Source organism: Ailuropoda melanoleuca, chromosome 2, assembly GCF_002007445.2.
Source record: "Ailuropoda melanoleuca isolate Jingjing chromosome 2, ASM200744v2, whole genome shotgun sequence".
Lineage (NCBI taxonomy): Eukaryota > Metazoa > Chordata > Mammalia > Carnivora > Ursidae > Ailuropoda > Ailuropoda melanoleuca.
The window spans coordinates 66,049,873-66,069,724 of record NC_048219.1 but is presented as its reverse complement, the minus strand read 5'-3'; the positions used below and the strand labels follow the sequence as shown (position 1 = coordinate 66,069,724).

Genomic DNA, 19,852 nt, shown 5'->3' with positions numbered 1-19,852 from the left:
ATTATACCACAATTCATTGACCCATTTTCCTAACGACAGACACTGGGTAATTTCACATTTGGAACCATGACGAATAAAGTTTTTTATATACATATTTGTACAAGTCCTTTTCATTGGGGGAAAAACCTAGATATAGAAGTACCAGGTCATAGGCCATGTTTATGTTTAACTTCGTAAGATACAGCCAAGCTGTTTACCAAACTATTTTACATTTTTACCAGCCATGGTAAACTGTTCCATTTGCTCTATATCCTCATCAATGTTTTGTTGCCAATCTGTTTAATTATAGCCAAGATTCTAGTTGGCATGACAAGACGCCTCACAGTAGGTATAACGTGTTTTCTTGATGACTAATATGTATTTTCATGTGCTCATCAACCATTCATATACCTTCTTTTGTCTATTTCAAAAACTTAGGCTGTTTGTATTTATAGATGTGAAGGAATCCTTTCTTTTTTTGAAAGAATTCTTTATATACTCTGTATACAAGTTCTTTGCAGATATATGTATTAATATGTGAATATTAGTTATCTTCTTCTAATCTGTGACTTGCCTTTTCACTGTCTTAACAATGTCTTCTGATGAGAAGTTTTTCATTTAGGTAAACTGTCTAGTTTATAAATTATTGCTTTATGGGTAGTGTTTTTTGTGTCTTCTCTAAAAAATATTTACCTCAAGTTCATGAATATATTCTACAATTTTTTTTAAAAAGCTTTATCTATTTAGTTTTTTAGGCTTAGGTATATATTCATCTATTATTTCTGTACTGTATTAAGTAGTTTGAGTTTCTTTTTTTCATATGTGTTTCCAATTGTTTTCTGGCACCATTTCTCCAACTGAATGACCAAGACACCTTTGTAAGTAATCAGTGGACCTTAAATGTAGGAGTTTATTTCTGTACGCTATTTTGTAAATACTAATCTTGCTAATATTAAACTGTTCCATTATGACAAGTTTACAGTGAATCTTGAAATCAGATCATGTCGACATTTTTCTTTTGGAAAATGGTTTTAGTTCATCTAAGTTCTTTTTTATTTCCACATAAATTCTCGAATCCATTGTCAATTTCAATTTAAAAGCCTATTGAGCTTGACTAACTTATAGATTCAACTCCATTCAATTTAGGGGAAAATGACATTTTAACATTTTGAGCCTTCTAATTCATGAACATATAGTTTCTTTCTCACTTAGGTCTCTAATATAATCTCTCTTTGCTATGTCTTGTATAGTTACTGGTGTACATGTCTCTCACATTATTTGTTAAATTTATTCCTTGATATTTTTTCATTTTTGTGAATGCTTTTTTAAATTTCATTTTCCAATAATATGTTAATAATATCAGCAAACTATTTTTGTATGTTGAACTTCTATTATGTAACCCTTCTAAATTCAATGATCAGTTCTACAAAACATTTTGTAGATTCCTTTGGGTTTTTTATTTTAAAAATCATGTTGGGACAACATGGATGGACTAGAGTGTATTATGCTAAACAAAATAAGTCAGAGAAAGACAAATACCATGATTTCACTTATATATGGAATTTAAGAAACAAAACAGAAGAACAAGGGGAGGGGAAGGAAAAATAAAATAAGATAAAACAGGAAGGCAAACCATAAGAGACCGTATAGTTAAGAGAACAAAATAAGGGTCGCGGGAAGGGAGGAGTTTGGAGGGATGGGATAAATGGGTGACGGGTATTAAAGAGGACACTTGCTGGGATGAGCACTGGATGTTATACATAAGTGATGAATCACTCAATTCTGAAACCAATACTACACTATATGTTAACTAACTTACATAGGTTGAATTTAAATTAAAGAAAATTACATAGCAAATAGAGTTGAATAGCAATTTATACAAAGTCAGATATTTAAAAATAGGAACCAAATACCATATGTAGTATTGTGAACTGCCAGAAGCATCTACACTTTTCTGTAATTATTAAATTCAATTTCAAAAAAAAAATAAAATAAAAATGTTGACTGTGAATAAGATAGTTTTACTTCTTCTTTAAACTTTATGCTTTTTACACTACTTGCCCTAACGTAAGCAAAAAGCTGGGAAAATTGTGAAATCAGACATACTTTACCTCATTCCTGTTTTTAAAGAGAAAACATTCAATACTTCATTAAAGATTGGAATTTGTTTTAGGCTCTTATTAGACGCCCCTTATTCACCTTGTGGAAGTTCCCTTACCTTGCTAGTCTTCTGAGAGATTTTTATCATGAATGAAATGCTGTATTTATCAAATGCTTTTTATACTTTTAGTGACATGATTACCCCCCCACCCCGCGCCTTCATTCTATTATTGTGATAAACTATACTGAGTTCACTTGCAAATGTTAAACCTTACAATCCTCAGGTAAGCCTCAATTAATAATCATGATTTATCATTTACATATTGCCAGATGTGATCTGCTAACACTTTGTTAAGAATGTCTGCATTTATGTTAATGAAAAATATTAGTTTCAAATCTTGATTTCTCATATCTTCTTTGTTAGGTTTTGGCATCAGTTTGGCATCAGCTGCTACAAAGCATCATAAAGTAGAATTTGCAATATTCCCGCTTCTCTATTTTCTAAAAAAGTATACCGAAGATGGCTATTATTTCTTACTTTGAAGCTTCATACCTGAGTAAAATCACCTATGAGTGAAATCACCTATGCCTGGAGTAATCTTTGTGGAAAAATTTTATTTTTTATAATAGACATAAGGCTAATCTGTATACATTATGGAGTAATAGTTTATGTCACTTTTGATCAATTAATTTCTGAAGGATTTTGTCTATTTCACCTAAGTTGCTGAATTTATTGGCATTACTGCCGTTTGTAATATTGCCTTATTTTCCTATTAACATTCTGTAGGATCCGTACTGGTACCTCTACTTTCATTCCTGATATTGGTATTATAGTTCTGATAGGATTATTAAATCTTTTTTCTAATATAAGCATTTTCTAATATACGTATATAGGTGTAGACATATTTTCCCTCAGGTACTTTCTTGCGTTACAGCCAACAAATTGTGATATATTTTCACTTTCATTCAGTCATAAAGATACCCACCCTTGTATTTTCCATAATTCATGTTCAGAATTACATAGTTCAAATTTTAAATATTTGGTAATTTCTTAGATTTCTTACTGTTTTTGAGTTCTACTTAAATTCCACTATAATCAGATACTATATGAGCTTTCAGCCATTTGAAATCTATTGTTATTTTATGTCCTATATATAGTCAGTCTATCATGGTGCTATGTACACTTGAAAAGTTATTCTGAAGTCAGGTTGTAGTTTCATGAATATGAATTAAGCCCAGCTGAAGGACACTGTTTAAAAAACTATTTTAAAGATCTAACTGTCCTATCAGTTACTGTTAAATCAATTAATGTTAAAATATCCAACAATGATTACAGACTTGTTTCTCTCTTTAGTTATTTAATGAACTCTAAAGCTCTGTATTACTGACATACAAATGTTTTCTAATATATTAACACTTTAAACACACGAAATATGCTTTTTTTATATCTGGTAATACTCCCTGTCTTGAATTCTACTCTGTCTGAAGTTAATATAATCAGATCAACTTTCTTGTGCTTGCTGTCTACACAGAATATTATTTTCCATCCTTTTTACTTTCAGTCTGTGTCCTTTTACCTCAGTCTGACTCTAGTAATAGATACTGCAGTTAGGCCTTGCTTTTTAACCCAGTCTGACAATCTCTGCCTTTTAATTGGAATTCTTAGATCAGTAATGTCCAAAAGAAATGTTCAGCAAGTCATATAATCTTAAATATTCTATTAAACATACCAAAAAGTAAAAAGGAGTGAAATTAATTTTAATATATTTCAGTTCAATATATCTGAAATATTACCGTATCAACACACATTATTCTTAAAAATCAAGTATTTTACATTCTATTTTTGATACTATGTCTTTGAAACACACATGCACCACATATACATCTCAATTAGGAATAGCACATTTCAAGTGCTCATAGCTTCACATATACTGATTACTACAGATTAAGGTTTTGGGTTGGTTTTTTTTTTTGCCTATTTACTTTTACACATTAGTTTAGTGTTTAGAAGTTAGTTTAACATCTATTTATTTTCTAACTACCCAGTGTTTTTGGTGGTGTTCTTGTCTTGCACCGCACTAATAGAATATTCGATAGTATTATTCCATTTTAATCCCTCTATGGGCTTTTTCTTTTTAAACAGCCCTTTTGAGGTTTTATTCACATACAATAAGCTGCATATATTTAAGGCATACAATTTGACAAGGTTTGATATATGCATACATCCATGAAATCTTCTATAAGAAATACTGTAAGCATATATATCCATCACCCCCAAATCTTTTACTCTTTGCAACCACGTCCCCCTTGAACTTCCCCACCCCCAAATCCAAACTGTTTAGTTTGCATTTCCTTGTGTTTTATATAAATGGAATCATACAGAATGTACTCCTTTTTCCCACTTCTTTCACAGCATAATTATTTGGAGATTTATCCCTGCTACTACATGTATCAGTGGCTTATTCTAGGAGAGTCTGGTTGGCTTAGTCGGTACAGCATGAGACTCTTGATTCCAGGTCATGAGTTCAAGCACAAGGATGGGCGGAGAGCTTACTTTAAAAAAATAGCTTATTCTCTATGACTAAGTGGTAGTTCATGGTATGCAATGGAATACAATGTCAAAACTGCAATCCATTTATCCATTCAGCTGTTGATGGACATCTGGATTGTTTTGGGCTTTGGGTATTACAAAAAAAGCTACTATGAACATTCATCTTAAGTTTTTAAGCTTTTTTTAATGAACATGTCTTCATTTTTCCTGCATCAATGCCTAAGAGACAAACAGCTCCATCATTTCATAGATGTTTAAGTTTTTAAGAAACTGCCAGATTATTTGCGCAAGCAGTTCTACAAGTTTACATTCCCACCAACAGTATATAAGAGTTACGGTTCATCCACATCCTTTCCAACACTCAGTATGCGCAATCTTTTAAATTTTAGCCATTATAATAAGGGGGCAATGTTATCTCACTTTAGTTTTAATCTACATTTCTCTAATGATTACTATACTGAGCACGATTTTCATGTCCTTATTTGCCACATTTTTGCTGATCAAGTACTTTTTGCCAATTTATTACATTGGGTTGTTTGTTGCCTTCAGTTTTAGCATTTATACAGTCCAAATTTATATATATTCTGAATCAAAGTTCTTTATCAGCCATATGCTTATAAAGATGTTCAGATATTCTATGGCTTGTTTTTCATTCTACTATCAATGTCTTTTGAAAAACTTTAAGTTTTAAAACCTGATGAAGTTCCATTTGTTCTTTTATAGATTATGCTTTGGGGGTCCTAACCTAAGGTCACAAAGATTTTCTATTATGTCATCTTCTAGAAGTTTTATAATTTTAGATTTTATTTACATCATGTATGGTCCACTCAGAGCTAGTTCTTAACTATGGTATGAGATACAGGTTCAAGTTTTTTTTTGTTTTTGTTTTTTTTTTTTTTACATATGAATACCTTAGTCAAAAAACAGCTGTCCATAATTATGTAGGTTTATTTCTGGATTCTATTCTGTTCTATTAATCTATTTATCTTTCTTTATGCCAATATGGCATTATTTTGATTTCTCAGCTTCATATTAACATGTGAAAACAGGAAATCAGTCCTCCAACTTTCTCTCTATTCACACTTAATTACACTTCCTTGTATCTTTTTTTTTTTTGGAGATCATTTCAATATGCAATCTTAAAAGAATCTATGTTCAAGTTAATATTCTATCTTTTCATATAAAAAATAAAAACCCTACAACTGTAAAATTCTACTTTCACTTAGTGCTGTTGCCACAGAAACATCTACATACATAAATATGTTTTTTTTTTAATGGACGTAAACAGTCTTTCAAAGAGATTTAAAGGATTAAAAGGGAGCTTTTTTAATTTACACACACATTTACCATTCCCGGTACTCCTGGTTTACTTCCTGCAAATCCAAGTTTTTATGTAGTATCATTCTATTCAATCTAAAGTTAGCTTTTTTTCCCTTTCAGTGAAGGCGTTGGTCTCCTGTGAGATGGCTTCTTCCTGACTGTAAGATTTGCTCTTTTATCATTAGATTTTCAATATTTTGACTATTATGTGCCTAAGCGTGGTTCTTTTTATTTACCCAACTTGATATTTTTCTTAAAATTTTAGAAGTTTTCAGCCATTACTGCTTCAATTACATATACTTGGCCCCATTCTCTTTATTTCCTCTCTGGAACTCCAATTATACGTGTATTAGACAGTTTAATTGTCCTATGATAGATTTTCTTCTCTCTGGGAAACTTAATTTTTTTATCCATGTGTATTCAAGTTCAAAAACCTTTCTTTAGTTGTCTCCAATCTGCTGTTAGCCCCAGTGAATTTTTCATCTCAAATATATTTCAGATTTCTATATGCTCTCTACTTCTCTTTTCTCTCTTAACACATGCCTCTACATGTTCACTCAGTATTTAGTATTTTCCTTTATAGCTTTAAAAATATTTATAGTCCTTGTCTGTCAATTCCATTATCTAGATCGTTCTGGTGTCTGGTTCTATTTAATGCTTCTCAATTTTATGGAATGTTTTCATGCTTTCCATAATTTGTAACTTTTGGTGGATACTGTGAATGACAGTTCACAAAATAAAGACTGAATCATGTCTTCCTTAGGAGGTATTGTTTTCTTTAGGCAAGCAATTAAATTACTGGTGATCCTTAATGTGTTGTCAGGCTAAACTATCTCAGTTTCTTAACTTAGTCCTAAGGTTGGCACTTGCTATAGTGTGTGATCCACTCTCTTAAGGACTGGGCTTTCTAACTAAATTAAATGCCTGCGGCTGTCTCCAAGATGTCTATATTCTGACTTCCCATAAGCTCTCAGAGCACTAAACAATCTTTTGAAACCACCATTCTAGCTCTCAGCCCCAAGGCAGGTCAGTCCTGACAGACCATGAAGAGTTTTCAAACTGCACACAGGCAGCCCAGCTATTATTCAAAAACACTGAATCAAATGAATCCCCACATTGAATTTTCACCCCTGCCCTATGCTCAAACCCCTGGAGAGCTTCCTTTTTTAGGACCGTTCTCCACAAATCCTAGATGTCTGAGCAGCTGATTTCCAATCTGTCTTTTGGCTCAGTGAGACTTCCATACTCTGCTTAGATTCCCCTTTCCTATGCTGTAATAGCAGGGTACCCCAAGGAAGAAAGCCAAAATGATTATGGGATTCACCTCATGTAATAATGACCCTATTCCCTTCTTTCAGGGATCATTATCTAGTACTGTCTGCTCATCAATTCTAGACAACAGTTGTCCAATATATTTTATACAGTTTCATAGTTGTTGATCTTGGAGGGCCTATCAGTGGGAGAAGGGGAAGCTGCTATCAGTTATTCTGTCATAGCCCTACATATTAATTTTTAAAATGTTTCAACTATTCATCACTATATATATTGTTCTAAAAAATGAAACTAGCAAAGCAGCATTACAGACATTTGAACCTGTTTAATTATTGGTATACCATACTTTGACTATCAAAATCATGGCCTAGTGATTTTGCTTTGTACTCATGGAAAACCCAATAATAATGATGTGTAGGCAAATTCATTTTCACATTACTATGACTAGATATGGTAAATACTTCATTACAGTTTTTATTTAACTGAACTGCCAGGCATGTGTATGTCTGTGCCAAGGTGTAGATATACATAAGCAATAGCTACCTGGAGTAAATCAAAATGCTTCTAGTCTTTTACAACCCTTTTACTATTCAATACAATTAATTCCTCAAGTAAGTAATTCAGGAAAGGAACTTTGGTTTTAGGTAAACAATGTAAAATGCAGGGTTATAAGGTAAACTAATTCAGCTGTCGTTGTCGTCGTCATCATCATCATCAGATTCAAATTCTGGTCCATAAAACTAGGGTCCAAAAATTAGTTTACATTTGTTTAGACAAACATTACAACCAATAATGTTATTTCAGACATATAAAAAAAATACCCTAAGTATGAAGATAATAGGGAGATAACATTAAGGAATGCAATTCAAAGAATTAAAATACTGTTACAGCAAAAAAAAAAAAAAAAAGGGTGAAAGCACACAAAAAAGACAACTATGCAGCTGAATCTTTTTATTTTTATTTAGTTGGGCTTTAGGGCTTATGGGATGTCGAATACTTAAAACACAGTAATTCCCTTTATCTGCAGCTTCGTTTTCCGTGGTTTCAGTTACCAGTTGTCAACCACAGACCAGAAGCAGATGATCACCCTTCTAAAATACTGTAGCTTAACACTGTATCACAATGCCTACATTATTCACCTAGCTTCATCTTATCACACAGCCATTTTATCATCTCACATCATCATCAGAAGACAAAGGGTGAGTACACCCTTTTATTATACTATATTGTTACCATTGTTCCATTTTTAGTTGTTGTTAATTTCTTAATATGCCCAGTTTATAAACTAAGCTTTATCATAGATATGTATGTATAGGAAAAAGCATAGTATATTTAGGGTTTTGTACCACCTGCAGTTTCAGGCATTCACTGCGAGTCTTGGAACTTATCTCTCAGGGAGGCAGGGGGACTATGTAAAAAATATTCTAAGACGTGCAAACACAAAAACCAAAAAGAAAAGTACAAAAGGGGCAAGAAAGAGGGGACTTAGAACATGAAAGAAAAACGGTTATATTTTTGTGATTTAAAAAAGGCAATAAGACTTAGGTACTTGCCCAGAGAAGTCACCAAGTTTAGGTTTTTTAACTTTTTTAATACAAATTTTTACCCACTTTACACACTTTTTTTTTTAAATATATATACTCTAGTAAAGTTTCCTGTCGTATTTCAACAGAAACATTTAATATAAATTATAAAAGGCTATTCTGATAAGACTAAATTTTAGTTTTAACATTCTACCCCATAAAATGGCAAATAATTAAGCAACACTTAAGAAAGAAACACTTACCTGTAACCACCATGCTGCTCATATTAGAGTTTGGACTACTGAGAACACTGCCTGAGAGTAGTTCGTCAGATCCTCTCTATAAAAAACAAACACGTTAGCATAAGACATTTTTAACTTTAAAAATATGAATCTGTCACTTATCTATATTTTTCAAATATTCACTGAAAAGCAAATTCAGCTGTTACATCATTGGGAATAGTTTTAAATTTTAACCCCCAAAATAGAAAATTAACTGCACTTTCTTGTCAATCTGTTTCCCTTTTCCACAAAGCCAACGGTTTTTCCTTCTTTCCTTTCACCTAAGTATTGGTTCACTATCAACAATAAAAATATTCTCTTTTTTGAAGAGCAGTTTTAGGTTTACAATAAAAATGAGAAGGCGACAACAGAGATTTCTATACACTCCCTGCCCCCATACATACATCGCATCCCTCATTACCAAAACCTCCCAACACAGTGGTAGCTATTCCAAGGATCAACCTGCAATGACACATCATAATCACTGAAAATCCAGTTTACCTGAGGGTTCACTCTTGATGTTATACATTCGATGAGTTTGAACAAATGTGTAAGGACATACTTCTATCATTATGTTGTATAAAGTATTTTCACTGCCCTAAAAAATTCTCTATGCTCTGCTTTATTCATCCTTCCCCGAACTCCATCCCTGGTGAGGGGGAGCTACTTTGGAAAGTAGTTTGAAAGTTTTATAAAACAAATATACTCTTACACAATCCAACAATTGTGCATCTTCAACTCCCAAAGGAGCTGAAAATTTGACATACACAAAAAATACTGTACATGGATATTTATAGCATCCTTATTCATAGTTGTCAAAACTTGGGAGCAACCAAAAGTCTTTCAGTAGATTGAATGAATAACTGAACTGTGGTATGTCCAGACAATGGGATATTTTTCAGAAGTAAAACAAAACAGGCTATCAAACCATGAAAAGATAAGGAGGAACCTTAAATCCATGGAATTAATTTTTAAGAGCGTTAACTGTCTGTGTCTCGATTCATTCTTTTGCAAGTGGATGTCCAACTGTTCCAGCAGCATTTGCTAATGAGACTGTATTTGCTCCATGGTATTGCATTTGCACCTTTGTCAAAGATGAGTCGACTATATTTACGGGGGGCTCTATACTGAGCTCTCCATTCTGTTCCACTGACCTATTTGTCTATTCTTTCCTCAAAACCACACTGTCTTGACTAATGTAGCTTCACAGTAAGTGCTGAAGTTGGGTAGTGTCAGTCCTCCAATTCTGTTTTTCTTCACTACTGTGTTGGCTATTTTGGATCTTCTCCCCTTCCCAGAAACTTTAGAATCCACCTGCTGATATCTACAAAATAACCTGCTCTAATTTTGACTGGGATTGCATTAAATCTATAGATCAAGTTGGAAAGAACTGACATCTTGGCAATATTGAGTATTCCTATTCACAAACACGGAATATCTCTCCACTTATTTTGTTTTTGTTCCAGTCATCAGAGCTTTGTAGTTTTCCTCACACAGATCTTCTATATTTTGTTTGATTTATACCTAGGTATTTATTTCATTTTCTGGGGTGCTGTCAAGAATACTGTGTTTTTCATTTCAAACTGCATTTGTTCACCACTGATATACAGAAAAGCAACTGACTTCTGTATATTNTTGATTTATACCTAGGTATTTATTTCATTTTCTGGGGTGCTGTCAAGAGTACTGTGTTTTTCATTTCAAACTGCATTTGTTCACCACTGATATACAGAAAAGCAACTGACTTCTGTATATTAACCTTGTATCTTGCAACAGTGCAGTAATTGCTTATTAGTTCCAGATTGTCATTTCTTTCAGATTTTCTACACAGGCCATCACGTCATCTGCAAACAACAATTTTATGTTTTCCTTCTTGATCTGTACACCTTTTATTTCCTTTTCTTGCCCTACCACATGAGCAAAAAGTTCCTACAGAATGTTGAAAGGAACTGATGAGATGGAATGTCTTTGCCTTGTACCTAATCTTAGAAGGTGTTGAGTTTCTGACCATTAAGTACGATGTTAGCTGTAGTTTCTTTGTAGATTTTTTTTAACGTTTTAATTTATTTATTTGTCAGAGAGAGAGAGCATGCACACACAAGCACCGGGAGTGGTAGGCAGAGGGCGAAGCAGGCTCCCCGCCGAGCAAGGAGCCCAATGCAGGGCTCCATCCCCGGACCCTGGGATCATGACCTGAGCCAAAGGCAGATGCTTAACTGACTGAGCCACCCAGGCGCCCCTGTAGATGTTTTTCATCAAGTTGAGGAAGTTCTCCTACCACTATTTCTAGTTTTTATCGTAAGTGGATGTTGGATTCTGTCAAATGCTTTTTCTGCATCTACTGCTATTATCATGTGATTTCTCTTTTAGTCTGTTGATGTGATAGATCATCCTAATTTTGTTTTCATAGCAAGTATGCAACATGGCATTAAGAAAAGGGGCTCTGTAGTTTAGCTTCTACGTACCAGCTATGTAACTAGTAAATTACTTAACTATCCTAAGCTTTAGCTTCCTCATTCGTAATATGGAGAGCATTTACATCAAAATCCTTGGGATTAAATGTTATAATACATGAACAGTGATTACCAGACAGCACGCCTGGCCCACATCAGCAGTGTTCAATAATATTCCCAAGTGTCAACCAAGCCTAGGGTCCACATATAATTTTTGACTAAATAAGTGAATGAATGTTTATTACTAACAATTGCCCTAGTTCTCAAAACACAAAGACTCCCATACTTTTCAAAAGTATACCTGACTTCTTTTCAAATATGTCTTATCAGTTTACATTTTAGATATTTGTGTGAGTCAAAATCCTTCCACCTCAGTGGATTCGGATTCATAAGTAATTCTGGAGATGAGGAGTGAGGAAGCTTAGATCTACTGAAGTACAGAAGAAAGCCTGTAATTTTGACATGATGCATGCAGGACACTTCCTCCTTCCTTCCAAGTATGTTCAAGAATGGCAAAGTCTTGTTAATTTTTTTAAAACAATGCTTTATTTGTGAGTTTTCTCCCTCAACTGATTTCACACATGCTGCTAGAATAGTAGGTTTAACAGTCTTCATAACTGAATCAGAATATCAAGTTATCTGAAATTCTAGATATTTTTACCAAAATTACTGAAAATGTTTATAAACATTATTTTTAAAAAATTATGTTGGTCTTTCCACTGAGTATAAAGCTTACCACTTCTATGCCCAAAATAAGTTATTCTACAGTACTGAAAAAATATTAATGTCTCCACATTAATTGGTAGAACAATTTTATTTGATATACCTTGGCATAGATGCTTAAGTTGGAAGAGATATAAAAATCAAATGACTCGGGGTGCCTGGGTGGCACAGCAGTTAAGCGTCTGCTTTCGGCTCAGGGCGTGATCCCGGCGTTATGGGATCGAGCCCCACATCAGGCTCTTCCACTATAAGCCTGCTTCTTCCTCTCCCACTCCCCCTGCTCGTGTTCCCTCTCTCGCTGGCTGTGTCTATCTCTGTCAAATAAATAAATAAAATCTTTAAAAAAAAAATCAAATGACTCAACAAAATAGTGACTGACGGCTGTTTCACAGTAGTGGCTATTAAAACAAACTGAATAAGAACAAAACTCAGATTAACCACCTCTACTAAAAATATGTATTCTTAAAATTCATCTAGGATGGATGTCAACTGATCTTAGATTCAATTAAAAAAGGAAATTAAGTGTTAAAATAGGCACTGATGTCCCTCCTTTTTAAATCTGACCACAGAAACTTTTTCTCCTGTGTAACAAAAATGACCATTTCATGAGAACTGAATTTCCCACAAAAAATAATCAGGAAAATGCTAATATGCAAAGATACAATCTATATGTAAACGAACAAAAAAAAAGGTGTAAAAATAGTATGAGTAGAAAAAGTACAGTTTAAATGACATTTTACATTAATTTCGGTACTTAAAATGTTGTGTTTTTTTTTTTAATCTTCATTATTGGATATCCTGTTCATCGTAATAATTTAATCCAAGTACCATCTATCACCCCCAGGTAGAAGAGGTGCTGAAGCTTATCAGGAAGGCAAGCAAGAACTGAAGACTGAGGTTGACAAGAGTCCCTGGGCTCTGTTAGGTTTCAGGGCTGAGAATTGCCCAAAGACTTTCTTCTTTGGAGAAGGAACCATGACCCAAAGTCATGGGGGCAAGGATGCCAATCAACATCAAATCCCTGAGAAAAGCTAGATTCTCAGAAAAGAAGATACTCAGGTGAGTATTTCTTTAAACACAAAGGTGCTGCCAAGAAGGCGTGCACTGGGTGCTAGCTTCCTACTAGAAGCTGTGGAAGCACTAACTCATACAACCAATAAAAATACGGACTATGGATGGCAATGATACACTGAAGAGGATCAATAAAAAACAAAAGTTGAGTTTTAAACAAAACAACAGACAAACCTCAGGGTGAGAATAACCAAAGGAAAAAACAAACAAGACAGCACAATTATGTATTTTCAGACCATGCAGACAAGAACAGAAGCTTAGAAAATAATAAAGCAACAAGATGAAAGAAAGTCGGCCCAGTGAATAATCTCATCAAGCAGAATACCACCATTTTCCAGCAGGACTTTAGCTTATGAGAATAAACTTGTATGTTTATACCACTATGTTCAGCATTTATTTTCTTTTTTTTTTTTTTTTTTTTTTTTTTTTTGACAGAGATAGAGACAGCCAGCAAGAGAGGGAACACAAGCAGGGGGAGTGGGAGAGGAAGAAGCAGGCTCCCAGCGGAGGAGCCTGATGTGGGGCTCGATCCCATAATGCCGGGGATCACGCCCTGAGCCGAAGGCAGACGCTTAACCGCTGTGCCACCCAGGCGCCCCTTGTTCAGCATTTAATACAATAACTTAGCCTTCACCCTCTTACATACTATTGTTAACATAAATTGGAGCAATACTTTGAAAAATAATCTAGTACCACCTTGTAAAGTTCAACATACTCTACATCGTAGCAATATTTATTCTTAGATATATACATTCAAAACTTTTGCACACGTGCACCAAGTAATACAAAAATGTTCAGAGCAGCACTGTTTTTAAGTCAAAAATGGTAAATGATCCAGGTGAATTCCAACAAGAAAAGAGATAAATCAGTGTATTTTCACAGATTAATACCATACTGCAATAAGTATTAAGTAACTATATACAAAAGCATGGCTAATAATTAAAAACACTGTTAAAGTAAAACACAAGTCACAGAAAACATAAAAGGGGCATACCATTTTCATAAGACTCAAGAAAACACAAAATAATACATTTTTGCCATATACATGACAAAATCATATATAAAAAGGATAAAATAATTCCTGGCAATCACTACTCATGGCAGGGTGGAAGGGAGATTAAAGGAACACAAAAGCATATGCAAGAGCATTGATAACATTCAATATTAATTAATTCCAAATATTTAGAAAATTCAAGTCCAAAAAGATAGAAAATGTGAAGTTCTCCCCAGTTCAAAATTTGTTATCATTAAATTTATTACAATTCCTTTCCAAAAATTTATACTTATCCATTTCTAATATTCATACAAAACAGAATCACACCATAAATGCTGCTTCACACCGTCTTCCTCATTTAATAAAATAGCTGAGAGATTCTTAAACTCAACACTACTAAAGTACTTCATTTTATCAACATCTTCATAGCATTCTAGTATACTGGTGTACCACGGTTTTTTAAATTCTCAAGCTGATACGTTTCAGTTATGTGCAATTCATCCTTGTATTTAAATATCCATGAAAGTCACAAAAGCAGATCATAATCTATGTAACGAGTAACTCAATAAATTATATAAAGAAATTGTACAAACTATATTTGCTCAAACACAATAAGACATTTTGATGAGGAAAAAGAAAACTAGAAAAAATTCAATTGTTTTATTTTAATCAGATGAAATTCTGAAATGGTTCCCAAATAACTTGGATCAAAATAAGCGTATAAACTTCAAATACAGACTACTGTAAAAATTTAGAAAGATGTTACCCCATTAAAAAAAATTGGTAAAAGATTAAACTGAAAAGCTGTTTCATCTTGCTCAGAGTAAAAATCAGTTCAAATTAATACATTTAAGTGCCATCTCATATATCAGACTAGCAAAACCCCAATCTGAACAATATACTCTACTGGGAAGGCTATCAGGAACAGAGACACTCATATACTTTCTATGCAGCGGGTACAGGAAAAAAAAAAAAGACAAAAATTTCCATGTATAGCCATGGAGTGATTTCCAAGATATACTCATCATTAAAAAGGAAGTTATAGCTGTTATAATCTGTATACCCTGCCACCTTCTCTCTATGGTGATGGGAGGGAAAATGTAGGAAGCAATTCATATTTGTTTGTATTAGATAAAAGTATAAACCAAAAATTAACGAAAATGATACCTATAATGGGTAGAAAAGACAAATTAGAGTGGACAGGAATTTAAGGATCATTATAAACGTAGTTTGTTTTACTTTTTCACTTGGGAAAATTAAGCCAAAAATGGAGAGGAGGAAATCTCTAAAAATCAAAACCAAAATGAAACCATTAAACCTAACTATCAGCTTGGTAGTAGAACCACACATAGAATTCTCTCAATAAACTTCAGAATTCTGTAATTATACTATAAGGACAAAAATAACTGCAAAGAAATCTTAAACTATATTCAGTAATTACAATATCAGTGTAATACTGATGTTCCTTTAAAAAAAAACTTGTATATATATGTAATATTTTGTTAATATTAGCAAGCAAAAATATTCAATGCACGAGAGGTACAAATATAAAATCAGAAAAATAAAACTGTAAAATAAAGTTAAATATGAACTGGAAATAACAAATGAGCTCACAGTATTTGTCTTCAAAACAATGCTAGCTCTGTCCACTAAAAGAGCTTTGAAGTAATAACCTAACAGCAATTAGCACCTTTGCGCCCACATTAATGTGGTCACTAAGGACCACTACCCACCCAAAGGAACCAGCATTTTCTTAAAGAAATGGCTAAAGGTCTGGAACAAAAAATGGCACTTCAAGCAAGTAAGTATCAAAGTTACCCCTTTTATGAGCTCTCACTGGTTCAAGATCAAACAAAGACTTTTAAAAGAATGATCACTGCAATAAGACTGGAAAATAAATGTAAAAGTCCTTGCCACCACAATGATTCTAACAACAACAACTCACACTGGCTACACTGGAGGTTACTACAGTACCAACTCATCAGGAAATGTTTTTAAAGTCAAAATCTATCCTGTTTTCTTACAAAAAGAATATTCCAGTATGACAAATATTTGATGTAAAAACATGAAGGGGTAAAAAAGAATATCACCATTTTTGCAATGCCCAACAAAAGTGCAATCATTAACTAATAAAACCAGGAAGGTGAAAGGATGATGGAGCACTCTATACTGGATCCATCACACTGACAAAAACCCGAACCTACTGATAAATGTTAACATCATAAAGAGATAATTAGACATATTCCTCCTGGTGTGATACAATAGGAATCACATAGAGTGCATCTACAAAATATTCCTGCTAACAATTAAGCCTGAATTTGATCAAGCCTCACCTCAGGAAATATGATATGAGGAACATACAAAGTGACATGGAGGTATAATCGCTGAAAACAACAAAGTGGAAAATCATACAGAATAGATGACCCAGTTTCTCTAATAATCAATAAATAAAAAGCAATAAAGGGAAAGGGGAAGGAAAACTGCTTTATAACGAGACTTAAAAGACATTAACTAAACATACTGACTTTCCTTGATTCCTGATTTGAAAGGGGGGAAAAGACATTTTTGAGACAATTGGGAAATTTTGACTACTATTGGAAATTAGATAATATTAAGAAATTATTTTACATTTCATTTAGGTATAATAATGGTATCAATATCATCCTTAGAGTATATATCTGTTAGATACACACAATAAAGTATATCGGGATGGTATGCAATTATCTGAGATTTCCTTTAATATTCTCCAAGAGGAAGGATTTGTGTATTACTGCACCATTCATACCACTTTTGTGTATCTTGAAAGTTTAATAATGAAGCTTAAAAAAATTAAAATGAAAAAACTGACACGAATACATGGAAAGACATTTTGTGCTCATGGATTGGAAAAATCAATATTGTTAAAATGTTCATACTACCCAAAGCAATCTACAGATTCAATGCAATCCCTATCAAAATTCCAATGGCATTTTTCACAGACATAAGAACACACAATCCTACTATTTATATGGAATTGCAAAGGACCCAAATAGCCAAAGCAATCTTGCGAAAGAACAAAGATGGAGGCATCACATTCCCTGATTTCAAACTAGTGATCAAAATAGGATGGTAAGGCATAAAAACTAGATAGATCAATAGAACAGAAATAGAAATACACCCATACATATAGGGTCAATTAATTTATGATAAAGAAGCCAAAAACAAAATGGGGAAACACAGTCTCTTCAATAAATGATACTAGGAAAACTAAACAGCCACATGCAAAAGAATGAAACTAGACTACTACTTCACACCATACACAAAAACTAACTAAAAACAGATTAAATACTTGAATATAAGACCTGAAACCATAAAACTCCTAGAAGAAAACACAGGTGGTAAGTTCCTTAACACAGCCTACGTAATGATTTTTTGCATTTGACACAAAAGCAAAGGCAACCTGAGGACCTACAGAATAGGAGAAAATATCTGCAAGTCATACACAGTTGTCCCCTCTTATCTATAATTTCGGTTACACATGGACAACCATAGTCTGGAAGTAGATGATCCTTCTTCTGAAGTACTGTCAGAAGGTCAATACCATCCTAATCCTACATCACAATTCCTATGTCATTCACCTCACTTCATCTCATCATGTAGCCATTATCATATCACCACAAGAAGGGTTAGTACAAGAAGATAATCTAAGATGAAAGACCACATTCACCTAAATATAAATGGTACTATTTTATTAGTTATTGTTGTTAATCTCTTCCTGTACCTCATTTGTAAGTTAAACTTTCCCACAAGTATGCATGTACAGCAAAAAACACTATATATATATATATATAGAGAGAGAGAGAGAGAGAGAGAGAGAGAGAGAGAGAGAGAATTAAGTACTACTGAGTTTTAGGCATCCACTGGGGGTCTTGGAATGTATCCCTGGGAATAAGGGGATACTACTGTATTTGAAAATATCCAAAATATATAAAGAACTCATATGACTCACAAAACAATAATCCAATTTAAAATTGGCAGATGATCTGAATAGATATCTTTCCAAAGAAGACAGGCACATGGCCAATAGGTACGTAAAAAAGTGCTCAACACCACAAATCATCAGAGTAATGCAAATCAAAACCACAATGAGGTATCACCTCACATCTGTTAGAATGGCTATTACCAAAAAGGCAAGAAATAAAGTGCTGGTGAGAATGTGGAAAAAAGAGATCCCTGGTGCACTACTGACAGGAATGTAAACTGGTGCAGCCACTCTACAGTAAAGGTCCCCCCCCACTCCGCCAAATTTTTGAAAGTATCATCATACAATCCAGCATTCCCACTTCTGGGAATTTATCTGAAGGAAAGGAAATCGCTATCTCAAAAAGATATTTGCATCCCCATGTTCACTGCAGAATTTACAACCAAGACATGGAAACCACTCTAAACGTCCATCGATGGATGAATGGATAGACAATGTGGTATGGATTATTCAGGCATTAAAAAAAAAAAAAAAAAGGAAATCTTGTCACAACAACATGGATGGGCCTTGAGGGTATTATGCTAAGTCAGAGAAAGACAAATACTGTATGTACAATCTCCCTTATATGTAAAGTCTAATTAAAAAGAAACCTAAACTCATAGAATAAAAAAACAGATGGGTGGTTGCCAGAGGTAGAGGATGGACAAAATGGACGAAGGTGGTCAAAACATACAAACTTGCAGTTGTAAGATAAATGAATCCTGGGGATGCAATGTACAGCATTGTTACTGCAATTAACAATACTGTATTATACACTTCAAAGTGCTAATAGAGTACAATCTTAAAAATTCTCATTATAAGGAAAAAAATTTTAACTATATGTGGTGATGGATACTAACTTATCCTGGTAATTGTTTCAGAACATACTCATACATCAAATCATTATGTTGTACATGTGAAACCAACAGTGTTATATGTCAATTATTTCTCAATTTAAAAAAAAAGAAAAAGAGAACTCTAAAAGCAAAATCTTATTGCCAAAGTATCACCTAGTCTTCCTTAATCTTGAATGTTATTTTTTTTAAACAAGAAAGTCAGTGAGTTCAGGATCTAAAGTGGACCTAAAAACAAAATAAATCTAGCATGAGGCAGAAAAATAAGGATAAAAACAGATTAATGCATCATGGAAACAAAAAAAGTATAAAAGCTGGTTCTTTGTACAGACTAGTGACTAGTAAGGTTAAGGTCTCCGACAAGAGAATTAAACAAAATATAAATGTTTAATATTAGCTAATATTAATATTAATATTAGCAATACAAAGGGGAGAATTTAAAAATGCTACACAATTCTAAGAAATCTGAAGTCCAGTAAAACATAATTTTCTAGGAAAGCAGTGAGTAAACCACTAACTTTGGAAGAAACTGAACTATTTGTCAAAGCAGTATCCCTCTTTCTTCACCCTTTGCAGATAAGCTGCTTAAAATCCTTTTAATATACAGGGGAAATGATGGGAAGCAAGTATAGTGCTGATTAACTTGGATAAAATCACTGGTGATTTAATTTATTTTTATTTTTGCCTAAAGCATTAAGCACGACCTCTATAATTAGAGAAAATATTATGCG

At 33.5% G+C, this 19,852-nt stretch overlaps 1 protein-coding gene across 5 annotated transcripts in view; it reads right to left on the bottom strand.

Annotated features, from left to right (window-relative positions):
* PTBP2 (polypyrimidine tract binding protein 2) overlaps nt 1-19,852 on the bottom strand; it is a 67,182-nt gene that overhangs the window by 32,595 nt on the left and 14,735 nt on the right. For all 5 annotated transcript variants that reach the window (XM_002915125.4, XM_011219581.3, XM_011219582.3 and 2 more), the window contains exon 3: nt 9,009-9,084. In XM_002915125.4, coding sequence (XP_002915171.1) covers nt 9,009-9,084 — 76 coding nt within the window. The remainder of the gene's footprint in view (nt 1-9,008; nt 9,085-19,852) is intronic.